The sequence below is a fragment of the Syzygium oleosum genome, unplaced genomic scaffold (assembly GCF_021117445.2).
Source record: "Syzygium oleosum isolate NSW1041296 unplaced genomic scaffold, Sole_v2.1 Sole_v2.49, whole genome shotgun sequence".
Lineage (NCBI taxonomy): Eukaryota > Viridiplantae > Streptophyta > Magnoliopsida > Myrtales > Myrtaceae > Syzygium > Syzygium oleosum.
In genome coordinates, this window is record NW_026607533.1 from 878,540 (window position 1) to 895,464 (window position 16,925).

The following is a 16,925-nucleotide window of genomic DNA, read 5'->3' on the forward strand; positions in this document are numbered from 1 at the left end:
AGAGGGAGATAGAGGTGGAATTGGCCCTTGTCTTGTGCAGATTGTTGCTCCCAGACAATCACAGGCGTTTGGATTGTGCATTAGCCTAGCATCGTTGCCTAACATTTTCCTTTTGCTTGGTTTGTTTATGCCGAAACGAATAGACACTGGAGACAAAAATATACTGTGGTTGGCACCATTGATATCTTGAAAAAGAACTTATTTTCAAAGTATGGTTGTATTTTGCAAATAATATGGAAGTCCGTTTGTTACAGGAAAACCATGAAATCCACATGTGAGAATAAGTCTTGAGCGCAACCTGGGTCTGAAGTTCGGGAGCCGGAAACCTGGACGCGGACGCCAATCCCGAGCCCAGCCTCGGGGGACAGAACATGGATGCACGCACGCCTCAACCTTCTTCAGATCCTCACTTTCATCCTTCTTGGCATCTATACTCGTTACAGTACCGCAAACGAGGTCCCCATTTGCCAAAAGATAAAACATGAAATTTTCAGGCTATTATACTGACGTCCTCATTAGTGGCGATCCGGTCATAGAGCTCATAACCACACTGACAAGGTAGGACTAAATCCCACGGTTTTGGCCTGTTTACCGGCTCTAATACTTTTTACAAAGACCTGACTTAACCAGACGAACGCGAATTAAGCCTCTAAAACTGGTACTTAAGGTAGTGATAATTTGTGAGTTAATACGTGATCTCTGTACAAATTGAACTGAAAACCAGATGAGCACCTGAACGCAAATCCCGGCATGCCGACAAAGGCACAACAAAGCTTTCATTGCCGTGATCAAAGGAGCAAAACTTGAGACGTTTTAAATCTTTTGAGCGCAATTGAAGGAACAAAATAGGCAGTCATTCATTTCTTCTTGTTCAATCAGTCTTAACTTCGCGTCGAGATAAATTATGCTCAAGTAGACCCCATTGAAGATAATTTCAACTCATTAGAATATTATGTCGTTGCATGCCAGCGCAAATTCTAGAACTTGCCGCGCATCATCTATCGTTACCCGCAGTCAATCATCCGCGGGCCATTCAATGACGCATCTACTTTTCCTTGGGCTTGGTCGTTCTGTTCATATTGCCTAGTTGAGTAAAAACAGGGCAAACTGTTTGCGATTGTGTACGCGGTACCACATTTTGTTGTGCAATTACAAGGCGTTCCGTCTTGACTAAGCATAAAACGGGAAGCAATTCGACTTCTTTTTGACTTTAGGATGTTTCGTTATTTCCGAGTGAAGAAATTAAGTTTTAAGAAAAAAATTGCACGGTGCAATGTTGCACCATGCATATCCCATGTTATTGGGACCATTCAAGACAAGATCTCCCAAAATTTTTTTTTTCTTCCTTCGTTGTGTAGACATATACACATCAAAATGACGGGATGGGTCATTTCTCTATCTCCAAACCTTTTTAAAATTTTTCTTGTTATTCATTCTAAAACGCGAATTCTTGCCACAATTCAACGTATTGAGAGTGAATAGATCATGAATACTTGCACTATTTCAATCAATACATTAACTATAAAATAAAGATGCTCCTATTACTATTTAGATGACAAAAAAAGCATGGTCATGATCAGTAGCGGTTCCATGTAGTCCCTATCCTGTCCCCAAGAGAGAGGATCCTCGCCCCGGATCGATGCACTCGGCGAGGATCCTCACCCCGAATCCATGCATGGCGACGATGCAGCATTAGGTACAAGACCGCATGCACTAGGTCACGACCATGAACTTGGGCTACGATGCATGGAGACGATGCAGCATCCGGTACAGGACCTCTGCTCTGACCTGTACGTTTATAGTAGAACTAGAGAGAGCTTCCTAGTGTGGCTTTTTAAGTACGGTACTCATAGCCGTCCCCGGTAGAGAGCATAGACGTGATTGGCCGGCCCTGTCCCTAGCGAGAGACGGGAACAAGATTTTATGCTTTAGCGACGGGCATTTCCGTCGTCTAGGGTCTCTTTCTGGTGGTTGTGAGAATTGGCCTGATGAAATATCATTTTCCCCCTAGGTCTCATTACGGACTTACGGTGCTTTTCTTAATTAACGGACAAATATGTTAGCGGAGCAGTTTAGTTCGTGGTCTTTAATTTTACTTATCGAGTCCATTAACATCATTGCCAAAAGGGTGGACCATTTTTAACATACTTCTAGCTCCAAACAACGAAAATATTAACCGTTTATTTGCCTTGCACTTTTATTTAACCAGGCTATTTTCCAAAACCCTAGTGCGGTGAATAATACTTCTAGCAATCTCGCGAAGACGAATCCACATATGCATCGACTTGGGTTTGGAATCGTAAATTAAGTGTTACTTGGGATAACTTCGAGCAAACATCTAGATGTCATGATAGGGTAGAAATAATACCTAAATGGTGATCGAAGCCCTCGGACATCACACAACCAAGATTGCGTTGCTTAAGCACTATCAAGATAGATTATTTTCCATCTTGACACCCTCGCACACAAAGGTCGTAACATATCCACGGCAGAATTGTAATAGCACAAGCATGAGCACACCTTTTCTTACATTCCTCCGACGCCTCGCTGGGGAATGCACAAAATATAAACCCCGCCATGAATGTTATTGCCACCTCTATCCACAATGCTTTGACCTTCATGTGATTGTTCGCTTCTCTCTTTGTTGTCTCGTATATCTTGTGTTCTGGCGTGTGTTTTGGAAGTAGGAAAGAACTATCTGTAGCTTATGTGTGTGCAGAGTCGAAGATTGTTGCTGTTTTTACATCTTTAAATGGTTAGCTAGCTACAAAGAAGACAACAAGATGTTATTTATGTCTCATGTGACGAGGAAAGTGCATCCCTTATTTCGTAAAAAGGACAACATCACTTTAATGAGGAGAGAGTTTTTTTTTTCTTGATTTTAGGCCATATTCAAATGGGGTGATCATAAAAAATTTGATGTCCGGTCTTATTAGAAATTGCCATCCAAGCATATTTTAGACAGTGAGTTTTCAGTGAATGATATATATATTGCTCAGCACGTACTCATACATTAAATTTCGTTCCTCAAGTTGGCAGCACCATCGAGTCATACTCTCATGTTATGTTGTGCCAGAGGTTGACACTCTTATGCACATCGTAAAACTTGGATTGTGTGAAGACATACAATCTTGTTGTTAGGGAAAATTATTTAAAAAGTTCTAAACCTATTACACTTTTTTCAATTCAGACCTATTACAATTTTACTAATTGAGTCATAAACATTTTCGCGTGTTGCCAATTGAGTCTATCTGGTCAATTTGGGCTAGAAATCGCTGACATTGATGCTGGCTGTAGCACGGGTGACGCTAACATAGATAATTTTTAATAATTTCTTAATAATTTTTTTCCTCTTTTTCCTTTTCTTCTCTTTTCTTCTTTTTTTTTTTTTTTCCTTTTTTTCCCTTTTCTCTTTTTCCCATTTTCTCTTCATTGGCCACTGCCAGGCCTCGTCGATGGTTGGCGACCTTCGCCGGCCACAGGCGAATGTCTCCCTTGCTAGCCTCGGGTGAGGGACCCTTGGGCTTGGGCTGGCGAGGGCCACCTTCGCCGAATTGGGCAAGGGCAGCCCTTGTTGGCCTGCCGCCCTCGGCGAAATCAAGTAAAACAGCATAAAGGATTCAAATTAATGTTTCTAAACTGGATCATACAAACATCCAAAAAACCAAAAAACAAAAAGCAATTCAGTTTCCCTTTAACTTGGAAGAAACTCATCACGATCAATTTCATTTTCATAGAAGTGATTCTCAGCCAATCAATGAACATATAGTCACGTTTGACTATAAGACTAACGAAATGGACTGAAGCCGAGGCTGAAAATAATCAAAGACAGAGCAGGCAACATGGAAGTCTTGGCAGATCAATTCAAAGTAGCAATGAGAAGGTCAACAACTTTCTCAAGCTCAAACACTTGGGAGTGCTCCAACTATAATCTAACGGGCTATCATGCCGCATGAGTAGCAAGAATGTTATTCTAACCCAGCTTGTGGCCCTAGGATTAGCATCATGCAATTTGAGCGAGTTTCCAGCATTCTTACAAAACCAAGAGCATAGAAATTGGTTGGACCCGTGGGATAACAACATCAGGAGAGAAGTGCCCTTATGGGTGTGGAACAGAAGTTTTAATAGCATGCAGTACCTGAATGTCTCTCGTAACTTCTTAACTGGTCTCGATCGATATTAACCGATCAATACTTTATATATGTACACAATGGACCTATCTCATAACATGTTGAAAGGACCACCCCTTGAAGCACTGCCATCCATAATGTACTATATAGTATCCAACAATAGGCTAACGGGAGCGTTGCCACCATGGATCTGCAATTTGAGTTCAGCAATCACATTAGACTTGTCTTCTAATAATTTGACCGGTGTGCTTCCGGTTTGTTTGGGCAATGTCAACGAATCTCTCATGATATTGAACCTAAAAGGAAACAATTTCCATGGAAGCATTCCTAAGCTATTGGTGAGGGGGACGCAAATGACGATGATTGATTTGAGTGACAACCAGTTGCAAGGCAAGTTACCAAGGTTCCTAGCCAATTGTAAAATGCTCGAGTTCATCATCTTTGTGAACAATTATATCATGGACACCTCCCCGTCATGGTTGGGATCTCTACCAGAGCTTCATGTCCTTATTTTGCGATCCAATAAATTCCACAGTGTCATTGAGAAGCCTAAATCTAGTACCACGTTCCTTAAGCTGTGAATACTTGACCTCTCTATTAATGCATTCATTGGTAAGTTGCAATTCTTTCGGTCTTGGAATGCCATAAAATAGGAGACGGGAAACTTTACTTACATGTATAGAAGCCTAGAGTCGCCAAAATACCTTTTTTACACCTACTATGGCAATTACGATTTCTCCAACAATTTGTCCAAAGGAGAGATCCCTGGTTTCATAGGTGATCTCATAGGACTGTAGGGACTGAACCTTTCCAACAATTTCGTCACTGGTCACATCCCATCATTGTTAGAGAATCTCACATCAGTTGAGTCATTGGACCTTTCTCTGAACAAACTCTGGACAGATTCCCTAGAAGCTAATAGAACTCCGGGTTCCTTTCTTTTCTAAACGTGTCTTATAACAATCTAACCGGGTCTATGCCAAGAGGGAAACAGTTCAATACGTTTTTGAACAATTCTTTTGAAGGGAACCCGGGACTGTTTAGGTAATTAATATCTAGGAAATGTCGAGATTTGGCGGATGTGTCAGGACAACCTTCAACCCGCCAAGAAGAAGACTCAGGATCACCAATTGAACTTGATTGGAAAATTGTCCTGATGGGTTATGGGAGCTGCTTAGTAATTGGAATGGTCATCGGAAATGCGTTCATCTCCCGGAAACATGATTGGTTTGAAGGACATGCTAGGAGAAGGCGACGGCCTAGTTGGAGGCAGCTTAGGAGGGGTAGGAACTCCTAGTGAGGCAAGCTTTTCAATCTGTGTAGATATTAGAACTTATCTGAAAAATGAACTAGGTATTTCCTTGTTTTTCTTAAATGTACTTGTGTCTTCATAGTATCTTTACTTTATTTAAGTCAAAACTTCACTTTCTTCGGTTAATCTCTCATCACATCTGTTTACCACCTCTCTAACCAAAACTTTTCGTTTTTTTGGATAATGCCATTGTTAGCTTATAAACCAAGCTCATGCACACCTTTTTCTATCAATGGTCAAGCAAAAGTACTCCTCTTTAACAATCAAATCTAAATTGCCACATGGATTCTTCTTTATCCAGGGGTTGCATCACAAGCTAAAGCCTGTTTTCAGACTCTAGTAAAGCGAACAATAGCAAGGGTACAATGTCCTTGTAACTTTATGCAAATCTAGGCTCTCATCTGCGCTTTAATCATTTGCTTTGGTTGTTTGTCACCTCGCAAATTGTACAGGCAACGGTCGTATTGTCATTTGAAACAAAAATTTGCATTTGGACGTTGATTGGACAATAGCCGTAACAAATGATTCTTGTGAAATGTGTGTGTCTATATATATAATTTCGCTTTTCGGATCTTCTTTTATGTGTTTGCGGTAGGAAATAGAATTCTTTCTCGTAAGAGCAGCATATTATAAGAGAACCAACATGGTACAGTTGAATATCTTAAAGTTCTTATTATGTCTGCTTGTTAGTCATGTACTCTGGAATTTATACAGTTATTATCACTTGGTTTTTCTGTAAAATCTTCTTCTTTTTTCCTCAAAGAAGAAGGATCATTTGATAACGTGGCTTTTTGTTGACACCTAAATTGCCGATAAGCCAAGCATGTGTCTTTATAAAAATAAAAAAAAAATAGTAATAGTAAAAATAATAGGAAAAAGAACAAATAAATGAATGAATGAGGGGACCACCCGCCTGGGTGGCGCTGCTGGAGCGCGCACTCTTCCTCTCGCAAAAGGTTGAGTGTTCGAATCCCGGGCGCCGCAGGGTGACTTAACCGGTGGCACGTGTGTGGTGGCTAGCACGTGTCGCTCTCAGGGTTTACTCCCCGGCTGTCGGTCGTGCGGGGGTTCCCTGGGTTATCAAAAAAAAAAATGAATGAATGAGGGGAAAATGATATAAATGGTCCATGAACTTTGGCCCAATAGGCAATGTGGTTCCTGAACTTTTAATTTCTTCAATGTGGTCTCTGAACTTTTAATATGTTCAATATAGTCCTTGAAACTTTGGTACATGTTCATTTTAGTCCCTAGACTATATGAAAATGTTTAATGTTGTCCCTGATCTTAAATTAATGGAAGGATTATATTGAATATTTTCATATAGTTCTGGGACTACATTGAATATGTATCAAAAGTTCAAGGACCATATTGACCAAATTAAAAATTTTAGGAATCATTTTGCATATTGGGCAAAAGTTCAGAGACTATTTATATCATTATCTCATGAATGAGAGAGTCCAATACGGCCATTTATGCAAAGACCCAAACCGTTTGCATCAACCATCTATTAAGTGTAATTCGCTCACTTCGGCCCAGTCCACCAACCCAGACCCATCAGCGCAGCCCATAAAGCCCAAATTTAAATTGGCATTAAGCCACTTCGCACAGGCCCAGATTCACAAGTTTAAGTTAGAGCCCATAAAGCCCGTGAGAGTTCGGCCCATAATCCCGCGATTGGCCCGGCTCTCTCGCTCTCTCTCTTTCTTTCCCTCTTGAGGTTCAAAGAGGAACAGAGATGAGCGAAGGAATTCTAGCGCGGACATGCGAAGGGCCACGTTTGCAACAGAATCGACTCTCTATCTCTAGCTTTCTCTTAACAGCAGACGATATATAGCAGATAGCACCTTATGGACTAACCTCACCGGAAGTTCCTTCTCTCCAGAATCAAATTCCAGAGAATTCCTAGTCGATTCACCTTCTCCGAACGCTGCTTACCCGCTGTTGATAGCCGCTTCAAGCCAACCATGAGCAGTGGCTCTGTTCGCCCATTTTCTCAGTCATTGTCTCTAAAGAGCTCGAGTCGTGTTCGCCATTTACTCTTTCACTGATTCTGGTCTTGGAGTTTCTTTCGTGACTGTCTTGCTCTGGTCCAATCAGTATGTTAGGGAAGAGTCACAAAAAATCCAAATTATGCCAATTGTGTCACATTTACTTAAACTTTTTTTAAGGGAACCTAGGTACAAATTTGAGTAAAATTCTTGCATATTGGCGTTTGGTTGATTGTTACATGAGTTGTTTTTAAAAAGGCAGAGGACTTGGAGATTTTGGAGTAGATAGATTGATGAAGGCATCTCGCTGTGGAATTTATTGACAGCAAGGTCAAGCAAGATCAGTCGAGTCACGGTCATAAGCCAGGACGTTATAGAATCCGATAGTTGATTTATTTTGAGGGACAAGGTAGCCAGCTGAGTGAGGTTCATGATGGGATGGCACCCCTTAATTGGTTGTCAGCAAAGCTTATGTCCACAAGCTGAGACAAGTTTCGGATTGATGGTGGAATCTCACCATATAAATTGATCATTTCGAGATGCAAAGTGGCACGCTTCTTCTTCTTCCAAACCCAATAAAAAGAGGAATTGGACTGGGCAGTGAATGGGTTCATATTGACATCTAGGTATTCGAGGTTGCTAAGATTAGCAAATGAAGCTGGGATGGATCCTGAAAATTTGCTAAGATTAGCAAATGATTGAAGCACAGATCAGAGCCTTTGCATAAAGTCACTAGGACATTGTACCCATGCTATTGTTCGCTTTACTAGAGTCTGAAAACAGGTTTTAGCTCGTGATGCAACCTCTGGATAAAGAAGAATCCATGTGGCAATTTAGATTTGATTGTTAAATAGGAGTACTTTTGCTTGAACATTGATAGAAAAAGGTGTGCATGAGCTTGGTTTATAAGCTAACAATGACATCATCCAAAAAACGAAGAGTTCTGGTTGGAGAGGTGGTAAACAGATGTGATGAGAGATTAACCGAAGAAAGTGAAGGTTTGACATAAATAACAGTAAAGATACTATGAAGAAACAAGTACATTTAAGAAAAACAAGGAAATACCTAGTTCATTTTTCAGATAAGTTCTAATATCCACAGAAATTGAAAAGCTTGGCTCACTAGGATTTCCTACCCCTCCTAAGCTGCCTCCAACTAGGCCATCCCCTTCTCCTAGCATTTCCTTTAAACCAAACATGATTCCAGGAGATGAATGCATTTCCGATGACCATTCCGATGACTAAGCCGCTCCCATACCCCATTAGGACAATTTTCCAATCGAGTTCAATTGGTGATCCCGAGTCTTCTTCTTGGTGGGTTGAAGGTTGTTCTGACACACCCCCTAAATTTTGACATTTCCTGGATATGAATTCCCCACATAGTGCCGAGTTCCCTTCAAAAGAGTCGTTCGAAAACGTATCAAACTGTTTCCCTCTGGGCACTGACCCGGTCAGATTGTTGTAAGACACGTTCAGGAAAGAAAGGAACCCGAGTTCTGTTAGCTTTTGAGGGATCTGTCCTGAGAGTTTGTTCCGAGAAAGGTCCAATGACTCAAGTGCTGTGAGATTTCCTAACGACGATGGGATGTGACCAGTGAGGAAATTGTTGGAAAGGTTCAGTCCCTGTAGTCCTTTGAGATCACCCATGACACTAGGAATCTCTCCTTTGAACAAATTGCAGGAGAAGTCGATGATTGTGAAGACTTCTGATATCTTTGGGTAATACCATTTAAGCCCTTTGTAAATCACTGTCATGGAGAAATCGTAATTGCCATAGTAGGTGTATAAAAGGTGTGCTGACGGCTGTAGGCTTTTGTGCATGTATGTATAGTTTCCCGTCTTGGTTTTCATGGCAATCCAATATTGAAATAATTCCATGGGCAACTTACCGACGAATGCATTTATAGAGAGGTCAAGTATCCGCAACTTAAGGAACGTGGAACTAGATATAGGCCTATCTATGATCCCGTGGAATTTATTGGATCGCAAAATAAGGACATGAAGCTCTGGTAGAGATCCCAACCATGACGGGAAGGTGTCCACAATAAAATTGTTTGCAAAGTTGATGAACTTGAGCATTTTGCAATTGGCCAAGGACCTTGGTAACTGGCCTTGCAACTGGTTGTCACTCAAATCAATCATCGTCAGTTGCGTTCCCCTCACCAATAGCTCGGGAATGCTCCCGTGGAAATTGTTGCCTTTTAGGTTCAATATCATGAGAGATTCGCTGATATTGCCCAAACAAACTGGAAGCACACCAGTCAAATCGTTAGAAGACAAGTCTAGTGTGATTGCTGAACTCAAATTGCAGATCCATGGTGGCAATGCTCCCGTCAGTGTATTGTTGGATACTATATAGTACATTATGGACGGCGGTGCTTCAGGGGGTGGTCCTTTCAACATGTTGTGAGAGAGGTCTATTGTGTACATATAGAAAGGATCGATCGGGTAATATCGATCAAGACCAGTTAAAAAGTTATGAGAGAGATTCAAGTATTGCATGCTATTAAAACTGCTGTTCCACACCCAAAAGGGCACTTCTCCCCTAATGTTGTTATCCGACAGGTCCAACCAATTCAAAGTCTCTTGGTTTTGTAAGAATGCTGGAAACTCGCTCAAATTGCACGATGCCAGTCCTAGGGCAAAAAGCTGAGGATGACGACCATTTGCACTACTCATGCGGCATGATAGCCGGTTAGATGATAGTTGGAGTATTCTTAATCGTTTGAGCTTGAGAAAGTTGTTTAGTTCAACAGTACCGTTGAAGTTGTTTTTCACAAGGGTGAGGACTTGGAGATTTTGGAGTTGATAAATTGATGAAGGTATCTCGCCATGGAATTTATTGCCTTCAAGGTCAAGCACGGCCAATCGAGTGAGGTTCATGAGTTGAGATGGGATGGTACCGCTTAATTGGTTGCCAAAAAAGTCTAATTCAACAAGTTGAGACAAGTTTCTGATTGAAGGTGGGATCTCGCCATATAGATTGATTTGACAGAGGCCTAAAGTGGTGAGATTTTTCATCTTCCAAATCCAAGACATAGAGGAAATGGACCGGGCCGTGAATGGGTTAAGACCGACATCTAGGTATTCGAGGTTGCTAAGATTAGCAAGTGAAGCCGGGATGGATCCAGAGAATTGGCAACCATGTATGTCAAGATAACTCAATGAAGGAAGGTTTTTGATTGACTTGGCTAGCTCCCCAGAAAAGTTCGTGAATAGCAGTTGCAGCTTTCTAAGAGGACTGCTCGAGTTAAAGTTAGGCAAGCTGCCTATTAGAGCATCATTGTGACCAACCACAAGAAATCGCAGCTTTGATAAATGAAAAATGGCAGACGGAAATACACCGTGCAGGTTGCAGTCATCCATGTGTAGCCTTCTCAGGGAAGACAGATTTGCCAGAGTGTTGGGCACTTCAAAAGACATGTTGACGGCACTTAGGAAAAGTTCTTCCAGGCTGGTCAGATTTTGAACTAGGCTTCTCAGGCCTGGTGCTTTCATCTCCAACAAAAGTGGACAATTATATTCACCTTGATTGCAACCCAGGTTAAGGTACACCAACCTGGTAAGCTCGAAGATTTTTGATGGGACCTGGCCAGAAAAAAGGGAATAAGAGACATCGAGATGAGTCAATCTTGACAGATCTCCAACTCGGGATGGTATTTGAGAGAAGTTGAAGTGATTGTCACTGAGATTGAGCTTTTCAAGACGAGCAAGCTGGAAGAGGGTGCTGTTGTTGTCGATAGAACCATGGAGAAAACTACTTCCCAGGTTGAGAGCAATTACATGGCCCGTGTTCTTGTCGCACTTGATCCCATCCCAGGAGCAGCAATCCCGATTGTTTTTCCAGGATAGAGTCTTGGGACGACCAAGAAGATCATCGGAAACATTGTCGATTTCATATCTCTCTTTAAACTGCAGCAGTGCAGACATTTCATCCTCGAGACATAGAGGTTTCACAGGACGAGAGAGATTGTGGGCGCCAATAGGATGAGACCACAAGTACAAGAAAAGCAAGGGTATGGACATGTAGAAGCACGACAAGGGAGCCATTTTGTTTCAAACAGAGAACTTTGTTTTGATGAGCAGAGTTTGAGAGAGTGAAGCAGATTTTATAGGTGGTGCTTGGTGCCTAGGGGCATGAACATGCCTCATCTCATGCTATGATGCGTCAAATCGATGACTTTGCGAGTGATGTAACACGAAGAAATATGTGCAACACATAAATCTTTAGCTACGGGTAAACATAAGGAAAAACTTCAGGCCCATATCGACAATTGATTGATTGACTGGAAATTCAGCCAATAGATCTGTCATTTGCATGGAAGACTTGGGCTAACAGTTAGTTCAAAAATTGCATACTCAAGGGGTCATAAAGCAACAGCATGATGGTCCACTTCACAAAAAATCATTCTTCGCGGGAAGATATTAGATAAGGTAAAGAGCTTGTATGGTTAAGAAATGGTTTGAGGTTATTCCCTCCGTTCTAGACCAAAAGTATCAATTCACAAGTTGTGACAGCAGCAAATAAGTCTATGAAATGGTACGAATCGAGGGTCGAAATTGAAGTTTGGTTACTCATTTGGGCCCCTCCTGATCACTCAACAATCACTCTGCATTGGACATTTCTATTTGCAACGTTAGTGCTGTTTCCACTTTGAATTTATGATCTATGAACACTTCCTTTGGTCACTGATGAGGAATGTGACTTATTGTTATGTAATGCGTTTGGAGAAATTATGACTGTTAAGAGTTTTGAACAGTCTTACTTATTTAGAGTGAGAATAGAGGTAGGCGATTGTCTATGTCCAATTAGACATTTGTATTGTTGCCTAATATTTTCTTGTTGCTTGTTCTGTGTATGGCCGAAACGATAGGAAACTGGAGACAAACTACACTGTTGATAGCACCATCAAGATCTAAAACAAATTTAGTGAATAAAAGCGAAACATTAATCTTAAAAATACCTCTCTGAACAAGTTTCATCACCAAAAATTGGAAATTAGAAGTTGCTATTTTTTTCCGGCGAAGTAACTATTAAGATTTAAAAAAGAAGAAGAATCTAAATACACAAAAGCTGTATACCACATGGCACTCTCAAGTGTGAGTTTTATGTAGCAATTATTTTTATGTTCACTTTATAAAATCTCTTATCCTAACAAATTTATAATTTTTATGCTTATATTGGTAACAAATCTCTAATCGCTATGCAAGAAATAATAGATTTATGTATTTTTGTAATCAAATCCTAGCAAATCTCTTGTTCTTATGCTTATTTGGTTATAAATCTCTAACCGATGTATAAAAGATAAAAGACCTGATAAACATTAAAACATAATTCTTTAATGTATACAGAGATTCTAAGTAGATGTACGATCAAAGATATTGTGGAGGTTAAATTCTATTTTGTTCTCAAATCTGTTTTTCTGACTTTGTTTAGAGCAAATGCTACCAGGGAAGCAGATTTTATAGGCGGTCGCTTGGTGCGTAGGGGTAAGAGCATGCCGCATCGCACCCTACCATGCATCAAAATCAATGACTTTGTCAGTGATAAACTCGCAAAATTGACAAATAGATCTGTATTTGTATGGCAGACTTGGGTGAACAATTAGTCCAAAAAAAAAAATGGAAACCAAGGGGTCATATAGCAACATATGATGATCCCCTTCATGAAAAGCCCCTCTGCGAGAAGATAAGATGAAGAGCTTGTGTGGTTAACAAGAAGGTCTGAGGCTATTCCCTCCATTCCTGCCAAATGTATCCATTCATAAGTCGTGACAGCAGCAAACAAGTGGAATGTTACGAATTGGGGGTCGAAATCAAAGACTATGGTTGCTTATTTGGCCCTGTTCGCTCAATAATTGCTCTAGGTTGGACCCGTTTGTTTGCGATACTAGCGCTGTTGATCTACGGACGTTTCATTTGGTCACTAACGAGGAATGTAATTTCTGTAGTGTAATGCTTTGGAGAAAGAGATAAATATACAAATGGTCCTTAAATTTTGACTCAATGTACAATGTTATTCCTGAACTTTTAATTTGTTTAATGTGATCTCTAGACTTTATATTAAGGTGCAATGCCGTCTCTGAACTTCCGATTTGTTCGATATGGTTTGTGAACTTTTGGTATATGTTCAATCTAGTCCCTAAACTTTATTAAAATTTTCAATATTGTTCATAAATTTGAATTAATGGAAGAACAACAATGATTATTTTTATATAGCTTAGGGACTAGATTGAACATGTACCAAAAGTTTAGGGACCACATTGAATAAATTAAAAGTTTAGGGATGGCATTGCACGTTAGGCTAAAGTTTGGGGACCATATTAAACAAATTAAAAGTTCGGGGATAACATTACATATTGGGCCAAAATTTAGAGACCATTTGCGTCATATTTCCCTTGGAGAAAGTAGGACTATTAAGAGTTTTCAACAGTTCTCACTTAGTGAGAGGGAGAATAGAAGTGGAATTGGCCTTCGTCATTCTGCAGATTGCTGCTCCCGTGGTGATTGTTTGTGTAATGAGGCGTTTGTACCGCGCAGTAGCCTAACGTTGTTACCTAATATTTTCCTCTTGCTTGTCTTGTTTTTGCCAAAACGAATAAAACCAAAGACAGTATATATATATATATACTGTCATCGGCACCATCAAGATCTAGAAAATAAATACAGACAAGCAAAAGATAACTTTCTCGATGAGTTTCATCGCTGAGAACTGGATGTGAGAATACGGCAGAAACGTATTAATCTTGCAATCTAAAAGCAGAATTAGGCTTACTCGACCTTCAACCCAAATGGATGTTTGAGACGTAAGTAATCAAAAACTGCACTAAGTTTTCCCCTCCGTTCTAGACAAAAAGTATGCATTTCATAAGTTGTGACAACAGCAAACAAGTCTGTGGAATGGGAAGAAGAATCGAGGGGAGAAATGAAGAATTTGGTTGCTCATGTAGCCCCTCTAGCCTGCCGTTGCGACAGCTCCATCTCGGACTTCTGTTTGCAACATTAGCGTTATCTCTCTCTGGCAACACTCAATCAATCATAGAAAAATGCATCTACTTTTTAATTGCTTGTTCGTTCTGTTTCTGTTTCTATCTCCAAAAAAAATAGAAAACAGAGAAAACCTCAACTATGTTGTTGGCACCATCAAGATCCTTCATTCATTGTGCAAACAATGCTCATCGGTTCACAGGGGAACAACAAATTTATTACATCCACTCCCAAATTCAATCAAGGGAGTTTGCCCAAACCTCAAGCTCCATTTATTTCATGAAAAATGAACTTTAATAGAAATTTTTCCAGAGGAACTTATTTTCAAAGCATGTTAGTCCGTATTTGCCAAACAATAGGGAAGTCATTTACTGATATTTGTTACAGAAAAATTACGAACTACACGTTTGAGAACAAGTCTCGTGTTCAACCGGAGTCCCAAGTTCGGGCGCTAGGGACCCAGCCCGGGCCCGGCCATGGGGAACATTCCTGGGAACATGGACCCACAACACTCAACCTTCTTGAGATCCCCTGTTCCAACTTTCTTGGCATTTCCACGCATTACAATGCAGCAAACCAGTTCCCCATTTGCCGAAGTAAAAAGATGTGAAATTTACGAGCTATAATACTTGTAACATATAAAGTTTACCCTCTTATTGCATTGGCGTCTTCATCAGTAGCGATCCAGCCATAGAGCTATAATACTTATAACAAAGCATAATGTTTGCGATTGTCTATTTGCTATGACATTTTATCATGCAATTACATGACGTTTCATTTCAACTAAGAACAAAACACGTTGTAATGTGATTTCTTTCTTGGCTTTATGACGTTCTATTATGTCCATGTGAAAAAGTACCTTTAATTTTTCTTTTCACAGCACAACATTGTACCATACATAGCCCGTGTTGTGGGCACCATTCAAGACAAGATCTCGCAAAAGAAATCCCCTCACTCGTTGTAGACCAAAAGTATCCATTCACAAGTTGTGACAGCAGCAAATAAGTCTATGAAATGGTACGAATCGAGGGTCGAAATTGAAGACTTTGGTTGCTCATTTGGGCCCCTCCCGGTCACTCAATGATCACTCTGCGTTGGACATTTCTATTTGTGACGTTAGTGCTGTTTCCACTTTGAATTTATGATCTATGAACACTTCCTTTGGTCACTGATGAGGAATGTGACTTATTTTTATGTAATGCGTTTGGAGAAATTATGACTGTTAAAAGTTTTGAATAGTCTTACTTATTTAGAGTGAGAACAGAGGTAGAATAAAGGCGATTATCTATGTCCAATTAGACAATTGTATTGTTGCATAATATTTTCTTGTTGCTTGTTCTCTGGGTATGGCCGAAACGAAAGGAAACTGGAGACAAACTACTCTGCTGATAGCACCATCAAGATCTAAACCAAATTTAGCGAATAAAAGCGAAACATTAATCTTAAAAATACCCCTTTGAACAAGTTTCATCACCGAAAATTGGAAATTAGAAGTCTTTTTTTTTCCGGCTAAGTAACTATTAAGATTTAAAAAAGGAGAAGAATTTAAATACACAAAAGCCATATACCACATGGCACTCTCAAGTGTGAGTTTTACGTAGCAATTATTTTTATGTTCACTTTATAAAATCTCTTACCCTAACAAATTTATAATTTTTATGCTTATATTGGTAACAAATCTCTAATGGCTATGCAAGAAATAATAGATTTATGTATTTTTGTAATCAGATCCTAGCCAATCTCTTTTTCTTATGCATATTTGGTAATAAATCGCTAACCGACGTATAAAACATAAAAGACCTGATAAACGTTAACAAATAATTCTTTAATGTATATAGAGAATCTAACTAGATGTACGATCAAAGATATTGGGTAGGTTAAATTCTATTTTGTTCTCATATCTGTTTTTCTGACTCTGTTAAGAGCAATGCTACCAGGGAAGCAGATTTTGTAGGCGGTGGGTAAGAGCATGCCGCATCGCACGCTGCGATGCACCAAAATCAATGACTTTGTCAGTGATAAAACTCACAAAATTGACAAGCAGATCTGTATTTGCATGAGAGACTTGGGTTAACAGTTAGTCCAAAAAATTTGCAAACCAAGGGGTCATATAGCAACATATGACGGTCTCCTTCATGAAAAGTCCGTCTGTGGGAAGATAAGATGAAGAGCTTGTGTGGTTAATAAGACGGTTTGAGGTTATTCCCTCCATTCTAGCCAAATGTATCCATTCACAAGTTGTGACAGCAGCAAATAAGTCTATGAAATGGTACGAATCGAGGGTTGAAATCGAAGACTTTGGTTGCTCATTTGGGCCCTCTCGTTCGCTCGATAATTGTTCTAGGTTGGACCCGTTTGTTTGCGATACTACCGCTGTTTTCCCTTTGAATGCATGATCTGCAAACGTTTCATTTGGTCACTAGTGAGGAATGTAATTTCTGTTGTGTAATGCTTTGGAGAAAGGGATAAATACATAAATAGTATATGAACTTTGGAGATTCTTTTTGCC

At 40.0% G+C, this 16,925-nt stretch overlaps 1 protein-coding gene across 1 annotated transcript; it reads right to left on the reverse strand.

The window, feature by feature from the left end:
- Positions 1-8,551: 8,551 nt before the first annotated feature.
- On the reverse strand, positions 8,552-11,479 carry LOC115689546 (receptor-like protein 6). The gene has a single exon (XM_030615621.1). It carries the CDS (start codon positions 11,477-11,479, stop codon positions 8,552-8,554), a length of 2,928 nt encoding a protein of 975 aa, XP_030471481.1.
- Between the last annotated feature and the right edge of the window lie 5,446 nt (positions 11,480-16,925).

Excerpts from the sequence above, each read along its gene's own strand:
- LOC115689546 (XM_030615621.1), bottom strand. The coding sequence starts at position 11,479 with ATGGCTCCCTTGTCGTGCTTCTACATGTCCATACCCTTGCTTTTCTTG.